Consider the following 19,406-nt stretch of genomic DNA (forward strand, 5'->3'; position numbering starts at 1 on the left):
CTGCTGCTCGTGGCAGGAATGGTTGGTTGTCAAAATTCCCCCAAGCTTTTATGCCCTCTGAAACATGATTCTGCTGCTCTGCCCATTAAGAAGTAGAATTTCTCTCCCAGTCCCTGGAATGTGGGCTGGCCCTGTGACTTGCTTGTGCCAATAGGGCATTATGGAGTTTAATGTGCCAGTCGTAGAACCTTCCAGAGGCCTTGTAAGCTTCCACTTACTTTCTGGCAAGGCTGGGACTGGGGTGAGAAATGATCACTATTACGAATTTTTCCTTCTGCCTCAGGTTCCAAAGTGGCTTGGCATGACACTGTCACTGATCCGGTCTTCTGTTAAAATTCTGATATTTTGTTCGCCATTGATTTTTTTTTTTTTTTTGGCATTAATTTTGATCTTTTGACTTTTGCATTAAGATATATCTTGATCATTTTTTTTAAAGATTTTATTTATTTATTTGACAGACAGAGATCACAAGTAGGCAGAGAGGCAGGCAGAGAGAGAGGAAGAAGCAGGCTCCCTGCTGAGCAGAGAGCCCGATGCGGGGCTCGATCCCAGGATCCTGGGATCATGACCTGAGCCGAAAGCAGAGGCTTTAACCCACTGAGCCACCCAGGTGCCCCAATCTTGATCACTTTTTTTTTTTTTTTTTTTTTTGGTGTTCAAGGTAAGTGCATCACCTGCCTTGCCCTACTCCTGCTCCTGCTCTCTCGAACCCTCCGCAGCTGTCATATGAGCAAGCCTGAGCTAGTCTGTTGGAAAATGGGTGCCTAGCCTGCTCATCCTCATCACTCTAGCCAACAGCCAGCCAAACCCAGAAGTAACCTGGCCCAGCTGAGCAGCAGCTGAATTACACCTAATTTTCCAATTCACAGAATTAGTTGTTTCCAGCTACTACTATGTTTTGGGAGTGGTTTTGTTCTATAGCAACAGCTGACTGATACAGAATGTCACCCAGCAATTCTTCCATGAGTAAGTGGCTTCTCAGAATCTCCAAGGGAGGCAAAAGAGGTGGGGCAAAGGGATGGTTCAAGCTAGGGAACAGCATCCTATGCCCAGGTACCTCTGGGGCCCTGGCTGCCATCTGAGGCTCCACCCACCAGCTACCACCCCTTAGGACCCATAGGGAGCCCCCTGGGGCTGAATCGATACACAGAGAAAGACTCACAGAGGCTCAAAGGCAGCTTGTCTCTCTTTTGACTTTTACTTGGGTGTCCTTTTTAAAACAGCTCCCACTATCCCCTCCCATGGAATGGAGGAGAGGGTGAGTAGTGTCTACAGCAGACCCCACACTCCTCTGAAACCTCAAATGCAGGACCAAGAACAGGTGTGAGGCTGAGGAAGCGCCCAAGAGACAAGATAAGGCAGGAAAAGCAAAAGAGGAGGGTCCCAAGGATTTTTTTGTTTTGTTTCATTTTGTTTGTTTGCTGGGGCCAGGCTCCAGGGAAGTGGACTCCGTCTGAACTGTAGGGCCCTGAGGACTGTCTTCTGGCCCAGCAGTCACCAGTCTCTGCAGACCTGGGTCTGGGTAAAGTACATGGAGCAGAGACCCCCGGGGCTCCCCAGACAGAGGCTGGGTCATGCCCATCCTGCTGACGGGAGGTCAGTGACTACATGACCTTCACTCCTTGGACTGATAGATTTTGGGGCTGCAGTATGTACCTTACCAGGATTCCCTAGTCCTAAGGAATGGGGACAGCACTGCACACCTTCTGATAAAGCTCTGGGGTCCTGGAGTAGGTGGGCAAGCTCAACTTAGGGAAGAAATTTGTAGGCTGCCAAAGTGCAGATGGTCTGACTCTGCGGCTCTGTGCCTGGGAGACCAAGTCCCTGGAGAGGCTGCCAGCGGTCGACGGTAAGTATCCTCATCTCAGGAGCTCCCTCTCACCAGCAACAGGATCTCGGCTTCTGGACTTGACCCGCTGAAAATGAAGAGGAAGGCTTGCCCCTGAGGGCCAAGACCCCCTTTCCTCCCTCACTGAGGATCAGTGACCCAAGAAGAGATACGACTTCTCTCTCTCCCACCCTAAGGCCTTCCAGCATCAGGTCTCCATGACCAATGCTCTTCCACAAGGTCACGTCTCACTTGCATAATAACCCAAGATCAGCAACCTCCAAGTTGGGGCAACAGAAGTGGTGGGTGATGTGCGGAAGGCCGCGCCTACCTTGGGGTGGCAGGCAGGGCACCCAGCCAAAGGCTCCTCAAGGTGGCTCCTGGGCTCTGGCAGAGTTCTCAAGGTCTGCAGCAATGGGTGGAAGCCACATATTGTGACACTGGCAGGAGTCCCTGGGGCAGGGTGGGGACAGGGGCCTCAGGGTGTCTGGGTGCTACATGGAAAGGAGGGGGGCCCATCTGGAAGGAGGTGGAAGGCAAGAGCACATCCTTCACTTCCGTCCCCATCTCCTTCTGTGCCTCTCTCACCCAAGGGCTGGGGTTCTCCAATGACTGCTGGGCCCAATTCCATGGAGTGAACACTGCTGGGGGGGGCAGTCCCTGTTTGGACCATCTTTGGGCCTGAGCAGTGGGATAAGAGGGCAGGAGGCTGGCACAGTGGTCCTGAGCAGACACACCTGACCTGAGTTCTGCCTTTAATGCGCCTCTACCCTTCTGGTCTATGTCCCTGCCTCCCTTTCCCCTCCTGCTCCCTCCTGGGAGAGGCCCTGGGGTTCTAGGCTCCAGGTCCGGCTCCTGCCCTCCCAGGGCCACAGGCATTTCTCTCTAGCCCTGACATTTTTCTCAAGCTCTGCCATCACCCCAACATCCTGGCACCCTCCAGATATTGGCATCACTCAGGCTCCAAAGACAGGTGGCTGTGCTCCCCAATATCAGATATTCCTGAGCCCCTTGCCATTGGGTGGCCCTGCCACCCTCGATGACTCTGAGCCATGCCTGGGTGCCCACGTCCCATCTCCCAGAGCCTTGCCTTGTCCTTTGCTCTCTTTCCGAAACAGTATCCACTGCACTCGAGACTCTGCCTTAGTGATGATACATGGGTGCCCCCACCGCACCTGGCCTCTAGGCCCCCTGATGCTGACACACCAAACTCTGAGCACCTTGCTCGTCCCCCATAGACCTGCAATCACTGCTCATCGTGTCAAAGCCCTCTCGGGACCTAGGACCTGGCTGGTGCCCTGCCCCTGTCCGGGCTGCCCTCAGCCCCAGTCTCTAGCCCAAATCCTGCCCTTGCCCGCAACTTGTCCAGAGCACTCCCAAGGTCAGGCTGTGTCAGATGTGCCCTAGGGGGCCTCCCCTGCCCAGCACCCAGTGATCAACCCTGCTTAGGTATCATGTGACCTCCTCCCAGGTCACGGAAAACTGGGTGAGGAGCAGGCCCTGGGCACAAGGGCAGCCAGCCCCCTAGCTAAGCAGTGGTGTGGAGTGAAAGGAGGTGCCAGGCCTAGCATTTGTGAACTTGAAAGATGTACAGAAGAGATTTAGGCAGAGGAAGTGGAAAAAGGCAGAGGAGTCGTGAGAGGCTAGGAAAGTCCTGAAGGGCACAGTGGAGCAAGACTGGCAGGATGAGCTGGTAGAACAAAGGCAGGCTAGGGTGAGGCAGTCCCCTGGTGGGAGAGACAGAAGAGGGGATCAAGGGGGTTGAACCACAGTAACTGGGGGGCTTGGGGGCCCCATGGGGATCCACACCCACCCACTGTGGCCTCTTGCTCAAGGCTCCTTTCTACCACCTCTGCCCACCCCCTCCTCTGTTAGCCAGGAGCAAGGTCTGAGCACCCCACCCCAGCTTCCCCAGGCCCAGCTGAGTTCTGCAGAGCAGGGAGTGCTTGAGTGGGCTCAGAGCCTACCCTCGGCTTGCGGCATCCCTCCTCAAGCTCCAGAGGCATGGCAGGAGACGGGATCCTGGGCACCGGAAGCAGCACCAGGCCAGGCCAGCCCCCAGGAGCAACGGCAACACAAAGCTAAGCATCACAGCCAGCAGGAAGGCCTTGTGGTCTGTGGACAACAGGGTAAGTCTGAGTACTTAGCAGGGGCACCTCCCCAGCCTCTCCCCACTTGTCCACCATGGACACACCTTCAGGCTGCATGGGGCCACTGTCCACACTGCCACCAAACCCTTGCTTGTCGCAGAAGGGCGGAGCCCAGCCCGGAGCACAGTGGCAGTTTTGGTTACTGTTGCAAACCTACAGAGGAGAAGAGAGGAGGAGGATCCCACAGGGTCAGGAACTCCAAGGTCATCACCGCCCCACCCCAATCACATTCTGGCCACTCACCCCACGGCCATGGCAGGCTGCCAGACATCGCTCAAGCTGCCAGAAGGTAGTGTTTCGGCAGCGCCTGTCCTGGCACACCTAGGGGCAGTGTATGCACTGGGCAGTTAGGGGGAGTGATTCTCCCACAGGCACTGGGGGAAGGGTGCAGGGCTCACCATGCTAGGTCCACACTGAGTGCCTGGCTCTACCAGGCCCAAGTCGAGCACATCCAGCTGGACACCGGGCAGCACAAAGACTCCCCTGCAGGTCACCTCATCGCTGCCTAGTCCAATGGTGGAGTCCACCGGCACAGTGTGCGGTGGGCGTGGCCGCTGCTCCCCACCGAGACACTGCAGCTTCCCGCACTGAGCATCCCTGGGGAGGAAAGTGCAGGGCGATCAAACAGTGACATGTGTCCTTGCCCCAGCGCACTACCCAGCTTCCCCGCCCTCCCCTACACTCCCCACCTCTGCGCACAAGGCACAAAGCCACCCTTGCTGTCCTCGCCGCAGTTCCCATGGGCGTCTCCCGCAGAGTTCACAATCTGGAAACAGGCCTCTGGTGCTGGGCTGGAGCCTGAGGAAGCATGGGCGAAACCGCACTGGCTTCCGTCCCCCTAGCAATCCCCCCAATCTTCCCTAGAGTAGAAAACAGCGCACATCCGAGGATGGGCCGGGGTGCTCCGGTAGTCTCACCAGGCCCCCAGAGCTGCTGGCACTGTTGCTCCAGTGTAGGACACGCGCCATCCCAGCAGTAGCCCTGGCCGCCGGCACAGGGCGAGCCGTCCAGGAGGTACAGGTCCGGGGGGCAGTAAGGGGATACGCCGGTGCAAAACTCTGGGAGGTCACAGTCACCCACAGCTCGGCGGCACGGCACGCCGGCCTGCTTCAGCTACGCAGGTGGAGGGAGGTTGGCCGAGGCACAGAGGGACAAAAGACCGTGAGCTCCAGACGGGGAGCGCGGCACAGAGGCTGGAGGGCCAGGCAGGCCCCTGCTCCAATACAGCCGGCACCCGCCGGGGGACCCGAGCGCGCCAATCAGCCAAGACCAACAGGCGGGCTCGCAAGCGCCCCCTAACCCCTCACCCCGAGCCTCCCACGCCCTCACCAGGCAGCGAGCGCAGCAGTCCCCGTGGGTGCACTGGGCCCCAGCGCGCAGCGAGCAGTTGTGGGCGAAGCAGCAGGCGTCCGGGCACTCCTGGAGCCGAAAAGGGGATGTGGGGACCAGCCGGTAAGGATGCCGCGCCCCAGACCTCGGAGGGGCGTTGGGGAAGGGGAGGGTGGGGCGCCAGCCTCGGGTCGCCGGGGGCCGGGAGCGCGGACCTGACCTGGCTGGCGCCGCAGTCGCACTCCTCGCCGTCCTCCACGAGGCCGTTCCCGCAGCGCGCCCGAGGCACGAGGAGCCCCGAGTCGGGCGCGTTGGAAAGGCACGCACCGCCCCCCTTGCGGAAGAAGGCGCGCAGCTGGCGCCGGCTGCAGGCGCTGAACACCCGCGGGAATGGGCGCCTACGGGCGGGGAAGGGCATCCGGCGTGCTGGCACCGACACCCTCGGCCCCCTGCTCGTCTCCCATCCCCTCCCACCAGTACCCCCTGTACTTGGCCACACAGACCCCGGACGCAATCATACTGCCTAAGCGACCAGCGGCCCGGAGCCTCTAAAAGCCGGGCCCAGAGAGGGCAGGGAACCTGCACAACGTCACGCTGTGAGCCCGAGGCTGGAAGGCGTCACGCCAGGACCAGGCAGCCCAGGACTCGAGGTCTGATCGCGACCTAGAGCTGTTCCTCCCGGGGCTGGAGAATCCTTGCTAGAATGTTCTGAAAATAATCTTCATACTTTTGACAATCCACTTTTTCTGCCTTTTCCCCCTTCAAGCGTCATAAAGAACTCTCAGGGCGGTGCTATGATCATATCCCCATTTTACGAAAGAGAAAATAGAAGCGTAACCATTTCTCCCAAAGAAAAGGAAAGCGCCCTGGTCCCGCGGGGCCTCCCCCACAGCCCCTGCCTGACCGCGGCGTTCGTACCCCGTGGCCGCGGCCATGACACAGCCGCCTTGCTCGGCCGCCGCTTCCACACAGCAGCCGTCAGGGTCGTGGCTGAGGCCAAGGCTGTGACCTATCTCGTGGGCCATGGTGGCTGCTGCGCCAATGGGAAGCTCCGAGTGGTCCTGAGAGGTAGTGGGGACAGTCGGGGCGGGCTGCCGGGACGCCGCCTCCTCCCCCTAGCCCTTCCTTGCCCCCTGCCTCCTGCCCCCTGCTCCCCACTGCTGTAGGGGGCGGGGGAAGGGGTTTGGAGCTCACCGTGCTCACGCCTCCGGAGCTCTCCGCGCAACACATGCCCTCGATGGGCGCCAGGCCCACGGTGGCGCCCTGGAAGGTGCGGCCCCTGAAGGCAGAATGCAGCATGACCCGGAGGGGCCAGGATTCTGGGCCGCCAGGTCGGGGCCCCGCGTGGGCGTTGGGGGCACCCACGTGAGCAGCTGCGCGGAGTCGTGTGGCCGCCGTGCCCTCAGCCCTCGGCGCCAGTGCAGGAAGGCCCAGAGCGTGGCATTGGCGTCTGGCGTGACACGGCTCTGATCCTGCTCTGTCCACACTTCCAGGCCGGTCAGAGCCACCTGAATGTCCAGAGTCCTGAGAATCTGTGGACGCGACGGGGGTGAGGACAGGAAGACGGGGGTGAGGGGGGGTGGGGGGGGTGAAGGAGGGTGGGGTGGGGAGAGTGAGGACAGGACGGGCCACAGTGCGGGTGCTCCTCCCTGGGGTGCCTGTTTGCTCAGTTTCCTGGCCTCATCTCCAACCCTGCCACACCACAACACCCCCCCATCTCCCAGCCCCCCCACCTCCTGCCCCAGGACTTGCCAGCCTATGTGGCAGTCACCCCCATCAGGGCTGTCTTTCCACCAACGCCAACCTGATCCACATAGTTGGCCACCTCCAGGAGACGCTGTTTGGTGTGGTTCAAGTTCCGGTGCTGGGTCAAAAACTGGAAAGGCAGACATAAGAGGGTGTCACAGGCTGAACCGGCCCCATCCCACCCTGCCAGCCCCCTGGGACCTCTGGCTCACCAGCGTGTGGTCAGCCACAATGTACAGCTCCAAGAACTTTGGGCTCCTGCCGACCTCCCGCCTCTCCTGGGGAGAGACAATGTTGACCTTCAGTGGCAGGCTGCCAGGCTTGAGTCCTGACCGCTAACCTCAATTCCCAGGAAGCACAAATTTAGCTTTTTTTTTTTTTAAGATTTTATTTATTTATTTGACAGACAGAGATCACAAGCAGGCAGAGAGGCAGGCAGAGAGAGAGGTGGAGGCAGACTCCCTGCGGAGCAGAGAGCCCGATGCGGGGCTCGATCCCAGGACACTGGGATCATGACATGAGCTGAAGGCAGAGGCTTAACCCACTGAGCCACCCAGGCACCCCACAAATTTAGCTTTAAAGATGGCTAGAACTTGTTTATTCACCCTCCAGATAGAAATGTTAGGATTGGAGGCCCTGAACTGGGACTGTGTATTCCTATTTCTTGTGATTTGGAGGGCTTTCGTTACTGCATTCTCATTCCCACTCCTGTCGGTGCCCCTGACCTTGACCTGAGTGGCACGAGAAAGGCTAGCCATGTCCCCTTTGTTCCTGGCATCCCTGTGGCCACAGGCCCCTTTCCAGCCAAGCAGCTGCCCGATCTGGAACATCTTGTGAGTGACGAAGGCCTCAGAGTTTCTGGCTGACCAAGGATGCACATAGTAACTGGCATTCCTGTCCAGTGTGATCAGGCCCCTAGGGTTCGAGGAGTGCAGAGAAAGGTGAGAAGGGACTGTTTCCCCAGCCCCAGGCCCAGGCCCCTCCCCCAGAATGCCTCACCTCATCCCAGAGCAGGTGCTGAAGACCACCCGGGAGTCAGGGAAGCCCCTCACGTGCCCATGGTAGAGGCAGTGGTCCTGGAGAGCAAGGGACCCAGCCCCAAAGCTCAGCCAGGGCTGAACTGGGAGGCGTAAGAGAGAGAGAGAGAGAGAGAGAGCATGGTGGGGGGCTGGCTGCAGGCTCTCCTTAAGAAGAGGAGGAGAATGGGGAAGGAATGGTGGAGAGGTCCTCAGGGAGTACACCCCCCCCCGCACCCTTACCCTGTCCTCAGAGCCCATGGAAGTATCTCACCGTGTGGTTGGGGACCAGCACCACTGGGTGCCCATCTGGGTTATAGTGGGTTTCTGTGTATCCTGGGGCCAGCAGCCTGCTGGGAAGGGGGTGTTGTAGGAGTCACCTAATTCAGCCTGGCCTCTTCCAGGATGCCCTCCCAGCCTTCCTCCCTGAATGCTAGCACTGAGGAAGCACCCACGTGGATGTTCGGGAATGGACAGGAACCACTGTGCGTTGCTCGGATCAGAAAAACCCTGGACTAGAGGGAGAAAGGTGGAGGGCAGGAAGGAGCCTTGGCAATGGCTGAGGTGTGGAAAGTGGGGGTGTGGGAGGCACTAGGAAGGAGCAGGAATGGGGAAAGAGTTTGTGGTCCCTGTGGGACCTGTGGCAGGCATCTGGGTCTGTTGGTCTGGGGAGGGGCAGGAGGGAGGATTCAGGAGACACTGATGAGGAAGTGGGACCCAGAGCCAAGGAAGTGCAGCAACCTCCCTTGGTGGCCCTGCCTGCTGCTCAGCCTTGTTGGGCATCTGGTCAACCCTCTCTTGTCTTCTTTCCTGCCCCCCAAATCCTTCAGATCTTCTCTGGCTCCTAGACCGTACATATCTCCCCACCTGTCCATCAGTGATGCTCACCCCATGCTTCCGGAGAAAAGGAGAATCCCCACCTGCTCACAGCTGCTCCTGCCTGCCCACCAGAGCAGGAATCCCCATCCCCACCTTCTTCAGACCCCACTCCAGTAACGATACCACCATTCTTCTCCATCTCTCCAGGGTCCTTCTCACCAAGGTGAATGAACCATGAGTCAATTTCTCTTCTGTAAAGAAAATCCTCAACCCCCATCTCGCCTTGACCTCTTTACTGCCAGACCACCGCAAAGACCTGCGATGCCTGCTTCTCCACCTCATAGTCTTTCCTCCACCTTCTCCAGTTTGGCTCCCCCAACACACACAACACACTCAACCTGAGGAGTAGGTGATGTGGTTACCCCCTTTCCTGTGTGGGGATGTTGAACCCCAGAAGAACTGTGCTGAGATGTGTGGAACTAGAATGTGTTCCTGGTGCATCTGGCTCCATGGGGGAAGAAGTCAGCATGTGTAGAGTGCTTGCAACAGTGCGTCTGATGAAACAAGCACTCAATGAATGAAAGCTGGGGTAATTCCGTCTGGGCGGTTTCCAGACCCCACGCTCCACCTTCGACACCCATCCCACCTGGCCCAGCCCTGCCTCCTCATTCACCAGCTCAGAATCTTTGCCTTTGCCTCATCCTGGACACTCAGCCTTAAAATGGCCTCTGTGATCTGGCCCTAACGGGTCTCCCCGGTTTCATTTCCCACTGCTCCCTTCCCTGCAGATGGAGACCCTCCAGGCAAGCCAGACAAATTGCCTCCCCCTGAAAGTGCCTTGATTTGCTAGCTACCACACCTTTGTCCCTGCTGCCCCTCAGCCCTGAGCACCTACCCAACTATGGAATCCATCTCGGAGTCTCTTCGGACTTGGCACCCGATTTGAGCACCCACAGGGTGATGCTCACTCATTTCTGGCAGGAAGCTAACAAGGTGCTCCTGGGGCTGGAGTGGGGTGTGTGCCTCACAGCTGGCCTGACCCAGCCTCAGCAGCCTGTTTCTGCCTTGAGGGACCCGGTCATGGGCTGGCATGCCTTTTTCTGTCACCTCTACCCCTGCCTCTGGGACCCTCCCTCCAGCCAGCCTCCCTCATGTGTTCCCCTCAGTCCCTGCCCCCCACAGATTTCCCCCCCCCAGAGAGTGGGGGGCTGTTCTTGGTTGCTAGCCTCCTCCCCAGCCTGGTACTCACTGGCTCTTCTCCAGCTCCAGCAGGAGCTCCTGCCCTTCAGCCTTCAAGGCCACCAGCCCCGAGTCTAGCTTCAAGACCTGGGCAAGAAGGAGAGCAGGGCTGAGGGCGCAGGTGGGATGGGGAGCAGGCTGGTGAGGGAGAGTCGGGGGGCAGGGGGCAGCAGGCTCCCCACTTGCCACGGTAGGTATGGATGGTTGTGGGGGTGAGAATATGCAGGCATATATGTTCCCAAACTCGGGGTGCTTTTGGTTCTGACAACAGGCATTTGACACAACCCGCTAGGTGAATGTCCTCCGGAGAGGTGAGACAAGGCATCCCAGAAAGGTGTGCTGCCTTACACAGGGTGACCGGGCTCTTCCTCTGGCTCTACCTCCTGCTTCACATCCAGAAGCCTTGCTCTAAGTGGAGAGGACGGTTGGGTCCTGAAGACATTGGGTGGAAGACTCGGGCATCCTTACAACCTCTTTTTTCTGTATCTTGCTGCTCCCCAGTCCCTGTAGAATTCAGACTTTACTACCTCCTTGTCCAATTCTGACAAATCAAAAATTTCCCTGGCCTCCTGAAGGCCTGCCCCACACCTGCTTCACTGAGCCTGTGGAGTAAACATTCACCCCGCCCCCCCAATTCCAGGCCAAGAGGAAAACATCTCAGCTAGATGTCAGGAGGCCGAGCCTGGGCCATCCTCTCCTTCCCCACAGCTTCTTTGCCTCTTCCACCCTGTGGGAATACCCACTCTGCCCCGCCTTGTCCACTCTGCCTGGCTGGGGGCCCAGAGTTGGAGTGGGCCCAGGAGCATCGTGGAGAGCTGTTGTGTCTTCGGAACGTGGGCCCCCACCCTTGCTGGCCCTTCCCTTTTATCCCACCATGCATTGGGCTGGGCCCCAGGCCAAGGGGCTCAGATTCTTCTGGGGTCCTTTTCTCTGCAGGTGGGGAGCAGACAAGCTCCCCCACCCCAGCCAAGAGACCTCTCCAAGGCTCTAAGCATGAGCTCACATGACCAGAATGCCACTTACTTTGTTGGAGAAATGTTGGCCCCAAGCACGGACAGCTGCCCCAGATGGAAAGCCTCCTCCTACCTCAACACCAGCCCCGGGCTCCCCTCTCTCTGTCCTAAAGCCCCTGATGTCCTTGCTTCCTGCCCTCCTGGTGACCCTGCTATTCACTACGCACCCCACCCCTAACCTGAAATGTGGGTATTTGCCACCTCTTGGACGGGACTCGCTGCCTCAACTCTGCCTGCTGTCCTCATCTTGGCAGGCTTCCCGGAGGCAGGGGAAAGCAATGCCTTCTGGGATACCCAGCCTCATCACAGCCCAGGCTGGACCGGGAGGGAGGACCACAGTCACTGTGACCCCAGCATGTGCCTAGACTTCTCTTCTGGCAGTGGTGTCCAGGACAACCAACTCAAAGCTTGGGCCAGCTTGAATGGGGGCCCCTGAGGGTCTCAGAGACCCAGGGAAGGTCCAAGGTTAAAAGCTGTGGGGCCTATGGGGTCCTCCTAGCCTTAATGACAGTGTCCACCTGCCTTCCTCCTTGCTGGCTTAGACAGTGGGTTGTCTTCTCCTGCCTGAAAATTCAGGATGAAGGGGACTCTCTAGATCTGGGTGGGGGGCACTGGTTAATGGTTACAAGTGTTTCAGACTTTAGTGGGCCTCAGGGTTCTGGGCTTCTGGTCTCAGGTTGTGTGACCTTAGACACTTTCTCAACCTCTCTGGGCTTCAGTTTGCCTCTCTGTGAAATGGGGATACCAAGGGCACTGGCCTCCTGGTTTGTAGCACAGCTGTGTGACCAATACAGATGGGGACACAGTTATTCTGGAAGTGATGGGTGGGCGTTGACAGGAAGCTAGGGCAGAGCATCCTGGAGAAACAAAGTCAGGGGCCCTTGGACAACACTAGGAGAGTGACCAGTGTCCCCTGCCCAGAAGTGGATTCTGCGTGAGCCAGGGAGGCTGAAGTTTTCCCAGAGGGAACAACAATGTGTCCACAGGGTAACATGTTCTAGTAAACTTGGCAAAAGGAAGATATTTGGGTGTTTTCTTAAAGAGGTCCCTGAAAAGTTTCAGGCCCCACAAATTCTGGCTCCACCTCTGCTGGGAGATGGGGGTGGCCTGGATAATTCTGGGAGGGAGGGAGCAAGGGGGAGGAAGCCTGAAAATGACTTCCATGTGTGAAGGCTCATGTGAGCCAGCTATCTCCCCACCCCCACCTGCCAACCCTCCGGGAAGGGGCCAAAAGGACCCCAGCCAAACTGCCAAGCTGAAGAAGGAGGGGCAGAGGGGCTGGGAGACCCTGGGCCCCTGCGAGGGGAAGTATGAGCTGGCACTAACCGGCTCCTCCAGGGTGACATCGCGCCTGACTCTTCCATCCAGGACCCAGTGCAAGGTGACTGGTTTTCCAGGGTGGTTTCCTGGGGGGAGGACAGAGTAAAAGATGAGGGGGAGCATAGGGGGTGGGGACGGTGGAGGGATGAGGTTATAGGACCTCAGCCAGGTAGAACAAGAGACTCCATCTTCCACATTCAAAGCCCGGGAAAGGATGGCCACCCATGGGGTATCCTTGGAACCGAGGGACCACCAGGCAGAAGAAAGCCTGGGAACGATAGCTCAGCTGGGGAGGTAGGAGCCGCATTGACCTGGGGGAGGTTTGGGGGTCAGAGGCCACAAGGAAGAGATCAAGGCCCCCAGTGCAGAAGGGAAGGGAAAGGGGAGGCAGCCTGGGGTATTTTTAGACTGGGCAGCAGATGCCTTTGGGGTGAGAGATCTGTGAAGAGAGGATGCCTGTGTCTCCGCCATCTGGGAAAAACAACAGCCAGATGTCTGCGGAAGCCCACCTTGTCCAGAACTCCCCTTGGGGGGCCTCATGCTGGAAGCAGGACTTCCAGGGACCCTAGCTCAGAAGGCTGATTCCAGGATCTTTCAAGGTGGGGCGGCCTGGGGGGACACAGCCTGAGTGCTCCCAGGCCCTGCGTGCTTAAAGGGGCTCTGGAGGAATACCAGAGCCAAGCATTACTCAGAAGGCTCTGGAATGCTCCCCTGGAATGCTCCAAGCCCCGCACCCCACAGTGGGTCCCAGCAGCTCTTGCCACAACCGCCCTGCAGGAGTCAAGCCCCAGGCAGCCCAGAGCCTGTAGGCAGCCCTCCCTGTCCTCTGACACAATCCCTGGGGCAGCGAGCCCAGCTCCCAGAACTGACAGCTACCCAGCACCCAGCCAGCCCTGACCCCATGTTCAGACAGCGGACTGTGGAAGTGTTCCAGCTCCTGCCAGGCCACCCCAACTCCTTTCTCTTCCTCCATCCTCTCCCCCAGACCTCATGATCAGAGACCCAGAATAGCAGCAGCTATAGGAGTCCCCTTCTCCCGGAAGCCCTCCTGGCTTGGATGAGCCAGTTGCCACGGTAGGGGAGGGATCGGAGTGAATCTAGGAGGAGGCATAAGTGGGGGGCAACCCATCCCAGAGAGAACTAACTGGGTGTGGAGAACTTCCTCTTGCTGGCCCTGGGCCTCCCAGGTAAAGAGAAGAGGGTGTGCCTGTGTGCATGCGGGTTGGGGATTCTCTTCATGGCACCCCTGAGGAAGAAGGGGAGGCAGAGATGGAGCTGTGATGATGAGGGTTAGGGAGCCAGTGTGATGTTGGGGATTACAAAGCCCTTCTCCACGCCATCTCAGGGGTCATCCCACCCTCTCCCAACCACCCCCCACCCCAGGCTGAGGAGGAGCAGCCATCCAAAGGCATGAGGGCTGTCATCCTACCCTCTTGGGACCCCAGGACAGAACAGGACCCTATCCCTATTGGGTACTCCCCGACAGTGCTCTGGAACCCAGTGCCCCCAGGCTGCCCAGCCCAGCTGGCCATTCCTGCCCCCTCCCAGGTGTGCTTCCAGTCCCTGCACAGGGTGCTTCCATAGAAGAAACAGGACTCAGTCAGTCCTCCTGCACACCGGGGTTGTGGAGGTTACCTTCCAGGGCCCCTTCTGCTGAAGTACCTCTCTCTATCTCATCAAACAAGGCAACAATATCAACAACACACACACACTGCCCCCCAGGCCCTGGGATGCGGGCTGCCTGAGTCTGAGGGCACAGCAGGGGCTCTGGGCAACCAGTGCGCTGGGCCTCAGGGAGGGAGATGCGGGAAAGTCCACACCGGTGGGTGGAGTCTGGGGGTGGTCAAGGGAGAAAAACCTGGCAGAGGAGTTTGGGAACTTGGGCAGATGCTCAGAGGGGACCCCCCCACCCCCCACCCCGCCAATGCTTTGTTATTGGCACTGTGGCATCTGGGCAGAGTGTGTCAGTCTGGGCCACAAGGCCAGCCCAAGTACAGCTGAGAGTCCCCGAACAGGTCCTGCGGAGACCCTCCCTTGTCCTCCCAGCCACCGTGGTGGCTGACAGCGACCTCGCCGGCCAGGCGGGGGACGTCGCACTCACCTTGAAACGCCTTGACCCCCCACACCGGCAAAGTTAGCCTCAAGAGCAGCAGCAGCAGCAGCCACGCCCGCGACCCTCCAGCTCTCCGAGACCCCCAGCCCATCGCTGAGAGCGCCCCGGCCTCCACGACGCGGCTCCCGGCTCCCGGCTCCGCCCTGGCTGGATCCAGGCCGACCCACGCCCAGAACAGCCGGCCGGCCGCCTCCCGCGCCACCCCGCACGGAACCCCGCAGCCCATCCGCCCGACCCTGGCCCCGGGCCAGACCCCGTGCGCCCTCGGGGAACCGGAGCGGCCGTCTAAGGTTAGGAGCAGGGTCGGCGGAATCCGTGCGGCCCCTCGGGAATCCGCCAGCGCCAAGCCGCGGGGTAGGTCTGGGCGCGCTCTCCCCGCCGGGGCGGAGCGGGTGTGGAGTGGGGATGGGGCGGGGCCCCTCGGAAGGCCCTTTGAGGGCCATCGGGGGCTGGTGGAGGAGAGAGCAGGGCTGGGGGCCACCTGCTGCTGCTCGGGTCGCCCCCCTCCCTGGTCCCCTGGGCGGACATCTGTCTCCGCCTGCTCACCGACCCTGCCCAGAGGGGCCCTGGCCCGAACCCGGCGGAAGTGCCCCGAGGAGAAAGGAGGCGGGCGCCCTCGAGAGGCAGGTGCCCCGGCGGCTCCGAACGCTCCTGGGCGTCGGGGTGGCCGCCAGCCCCTGCGCGCGGGTCGGGGGAGCGGGTGGAGCCGCGGTGCTGCGGGCTTGGTGCCCGGCAAAGGCGAGGCGGGCGCGGGCAGCCCCTGTCCCTGGGGTGGCCGCCGGGAACAACTGCGCAAAGCCACAGACTCCCAGACGCAGGGGATCCCTCCTGCTTTGGCAACATCTGTTTCTTTCTTTAAAGGTTTGTGTACTGAGTAGTAAATCCGGAGAACGAGTAGCCGTATTCTGATAGCGAGAGGTGTTAACTTTCTTTTTTAAATATGTTTTTTAATATTTTGTTTGTTTGTTTGAGGGGTGGTCCGAGGAGGAGAGAGAATCTAAAAGGGACTCCTCGCTGAGTCGGGGGTGGGGGGGACGGTGTAGCTGGGGCTCAATCTCACCAGGGAACATCATGACCTGAGTTGAAACCAAGAGTCTGTCGCTCAACCCACGGAGCCACCCAGGTGCCCCAGGAGGGGTGCGAACTCTTACGCAAATCTATTTGTTTTGGGGAACAAATGCGGACGTTCCCTTAGGAAGAGTTGCAGCAGATATAGGGAACCCTGTGTAGGTCTGATATACAACAAAATATGATAAGATGTACAGGAATCATCCCTCCCTTTTCTTCCCACCCTCTGAGCCCACATCCCCCAACCAATGCAAAGCCGCTATCCTTAGCTCCTTGTGTAGGTTTTGGATTAGTTTACACACATCCAAGACGATACAGATATCTTTTTTCTTTTATTAACATTTCTCTACACCGTTTTCTCCCCACTTACTACACTTCGGAGGTGCTTCCGATCAGTGCATGTAAAGTAGTCTTATGGTTTTTACTAGTATCCTATTATCATTACTTCAGGTTTTCAAGTCAACTTTATTAAGATAATTTACATACAGTAAAGTGCACCTGGGGCACCTGGGTGGCTCAGCTGGTTGAGTTTCTGCCTTCAGCTCAGGTCATGATCTCAGGAGTCCTGGGATCCAGCCCGGAGTCAGGCTCCCTCCTCAGTGGAGAGCCTGTTTCTCCCTCTCCCTCTGCCCCTCCTCCCCACCCATGCTCGCGCTCTCTCGCTCTCTCTCTCAAATAAATACATAATCTTTTAAAAAAAAAAAAAAGATGTTTTGTATTTATTTGACAGATGGAGATCACAAGTAGGCAGAGAGGCAGGCAGAGAGAGAAGAGGAAGCAGGCTCCCTGCTGAGCAGAGAGCCCGATGTGGGGCTTGATCCCAGGACCCTGGGATCATGACCTGAGCCGAAGGCGTAGGCTTTAACTCACTGAGCCACCCAGGCGCCCAATACATAAAATCTTTAAAAAAATAAAGTGCACCTGTTCTAAGTGTCCATTTAGATGAACTTGATAAATTCATGCGCCTCTGTACTCACCACCATAATCCAGATACAATGTTCTGTAACCAAACCAAGTAGGAGAGTTTGTCCACCCTGTGGGCAGCAGGCAAGTAAAAGTGGCACAGAACTTTTGCAGTGAAGAAAGATTAGCTATTTACTGGTACAGACCCGCCCAGGAAAATGGGAAAGTAATGCTCTAAAGTCCCGATCTCCCCAGTGGCTTGCAAGTGAAGGGTTTTAAGGGCAAAATTGGGGGCAGGACTGTCCTGAGAAGGTTGGCTGTCCCTGACTGGAGGCCCAGGAGGTCGTGTTAACAGGTGCCCTGGTGCCACTTTGTCTGGTTCCCTGGGAGGTCTTCTTCATCTCAAGAGGCTTGGAATCTGAAAAGTATATTTGTTCTTTTTGGTAGAGGTTTCATTAGGTACATCCGGTAAATATATCCTTAAGGTAGTACTGATTAACTACTTGTAAGCTAGTGGGGTTGCATTCCTGGAGGTTCCTTGGCCAGACCAGTCCAGCTGTGCCTGGAGCTGATAGACCTATTTCCATCGTCCCCAAAAAGTTCTCCTGTGCCCCTCCCCAGTCCCTCTCTCCCACTTCCAGCCCCAGGCAGTCATTGATCTGCTTTGTGTCTATACATAAACTTTGCCTATTCCAGAACTTCGTATAAATGTAACTACAAAGCATGTACTCTTTGTGTCTGGCTTTCTTCCTTCTATGTTTTTGAAATTCATCGACATTGTTTGCTTTTGTAGTGCCGAGTATGTTCCATGGGCAGAGGAAAGCACACTTTCTCTATTCTCCAGTTAGGCATTTGGGTTCTTTTCCAGCGTGAGACTCTCCTACATGTAGCTGCTACACATTGCTGTGAAGTTTTATATGAATCTATGTTTTCATTTCTCATTTCTCATCTGTGAAGACCCAGAAGTAGAAGGGCAGGGTCCTATGGCAAGGGCATATTTAAGTTTGAAAGAAACTCATTTCCAAAGCAACTGTACCATCTTACATGCCTACCAGCAGTGGAGGAGAGTTCGAGTTCCTCTCCATCCTTGCTGGCACTTAGTGTTGCTCATTGTTTTAATTTTAGTTATTCCAGTGGCTGTGTGTCCCCGCCATTTTTTTTATAGTTGAATGTTGCCCCTCATTCATATAGTCCCCTCTTGGCCATGTAAATGGTTTCCAGGCCTTCTGCTACTGCAATCCAGGCTGTGATGGATAATTTTATACACAAACTCATCTGTGAGATGATTTCCTAAAATGGGCTTCCTGGGTCAAAAGATTTGTGTTTTTATGACTTGGGAGGATACACTTAAATTGCCCTTCAATTTGTGCCAATGGACAATTGCACCAGCAGTATCTAGAGGGCGCCTTGGCCTGCAACCTTACCGACACAGTTCTCAAACTGTGATACGCTTGTCTGAAGGTGTGAGTGCAGTCTTAATTTGCATTTCTCCTAGCAGTGAACTTGAATAACTGTTCAAACACTTACATGCCATTTATATTTCCTGTTCCCTGAATCATGTTTCTACTGAGCTGTTGGTCTTTCTCGTAACAACTGGAAGGAACTCTTTATATATAAGGGAGATTCATCTTTTGTCTGGAGTGTGAGTTGCAGATCTTTTTCAGTTTGTGAAATGCATTCAGCCTTTGTGTGTAGCTGTAGTTCAGTTATTTACATTGCTAACTAGCATCCAGTTGTGTGACTATCACATTTTCCCCATTGATTCTACTGTTGCCGGACATGAGGGTTGTTCCTAGTTTTGAGATGTTACCAAAAATGCTGCTGTGGACATTTATGTGTGTGTGTGTCCCCAGCTTCCTGCCTTCACCTGTCTTGCTCTCTTCAGCCCTTTACTGATTTCCCCCTTGGAGCACAGCCTGACATCGCTTGCACATGAAACCTCATCTTTGGGAACCAGACCTAAAATAGACCTAGACGGCTTTGGTCATGCTGGGGGTTCCAATGTGGGCAGGCTGGAGAGACATCAACTCTTCCCTCTGTGGATGAGTAAATGGGGTTGCCACGAGTTCCCCCAGCAGCAGAGGCCACCCTTGAAGCACAGAATTCCCTGATCCTCCCTCGACATGAGCTGGTGGGGGTGGGGTGGTACAGGGAGCAGAAAGCAAGGCATCCTGTCTCCTCTTAGGGAGGATTTGGGGAAGAATTGGGGTGGACAGGGCGATCTAGGCTTCCATCTTGAACCAGGAGCACAATGAGAGATTCCAGAACAAAATATGGATCCCGAGGAAGGGGAAATTACAGACACACAGTCCTAACTGTGGTAAAGGAGTCCTGAATAGGAAGAAGAGAGAGACAGCTAAGAAAGCCCCAGAGATCACAGACATGGGACAATACCAAATGTGCAGCCTAGCAGGGCCTGGTGAGGACTTGGAGGTGGCTTGAGCTCTAAATGAGCTGGGAGCCTGGGCAGTAGAGCAGACTCTCCGGAGCAGCCAGACTCTGAACACGGAGCAGAGGCTTCACTGTGGACAGCAGGGTCCTCTCGGGCAAGAAAAGAGCAAACTGGTGAGCTCCTCTTCTCGCTGCGAACCTAGACTTTGGTGCCTCTATGTCAAGGGGTTCTTGCTGACCCAAAGCCTGGTTCCCGCCCCCTGCATATGCTTCTCCCTGCCCATTTCCTTGTCTCTCTCCCCTCAGACCCTGAGCTCCACAGGGTCTGGGGTTATCTTTGTTTACTGCCTGACACAGGACGGGGCACACAGTCAGTGCTAAGAAAACAAGGTGAACTTGTAGCCTAAGAGCCGTGTGGGCGTTGGAATCATCCTTGCAACGTGGACGCCTTCCCAACCCGGATGAGCTATG

The 19,406-nt window shown here is 57.0% G+C and overlaps 1 protein-coding gene across 1 annotated transcript; it reads right to left on the reverse strand.

Annotated features, from left to right (window-relative positions):
- Positions 1-1,859: 1,859 nt before the first annotated feature.
- On the reverse strand, positions 1,860-14,679 carry LOC111141734 (ADAM metallopeptidase domain 33). Its single transcript, XM_022494524.1, is given in 24 exon segments — positions 1,860-1,916; positions 2,160-2,269; positions 2,272-2,322; positions 2,417-2,480; positions 2,482-2,509; positions 3,796-3,943; positions 4,023-4,131; positions 4,222-4,299; positions 4,377-4,575; positions 4,668-4,776; positions 4,896-5,091; positions 5,308-5,397; positions 5,528-5,705; positions 6,226-6,368; positions 6,502-6,586; positions 6,673-6,839; positions 7,112-7,183; positions 7,266-7,331; positions 7,779-7,968; positions 8,053-8,129; positions 8,344-8,422; positions 10,138-10,214; positions 12,467-12,546; positions 14,562-14,679. Coding segments are annotated over 24 exon segments (2,556 nt in total). The 5' UTR covers positions 14,665-14,679.
- Between the last annotated feature and the right edge of the window lie 4,727 nt (positions 14,680-19,406).

Source organism: Enhydra lutris, unplaced genomic scaffold (assembly GCF_002288905.1).
Source record: "Enhydra lutris kenyoni isolate GAN:26980312 unplaced genomic scaffold, ASM228890v2 scaffoldscaffold6, whole genome shotgun sequence".
NCBI classification, from domain to species: Eukaryota; Metazoa; Chordata; class Mammalia; order Carnivora; family Mustelidae; genus Enhydra; species Enhydra lutris.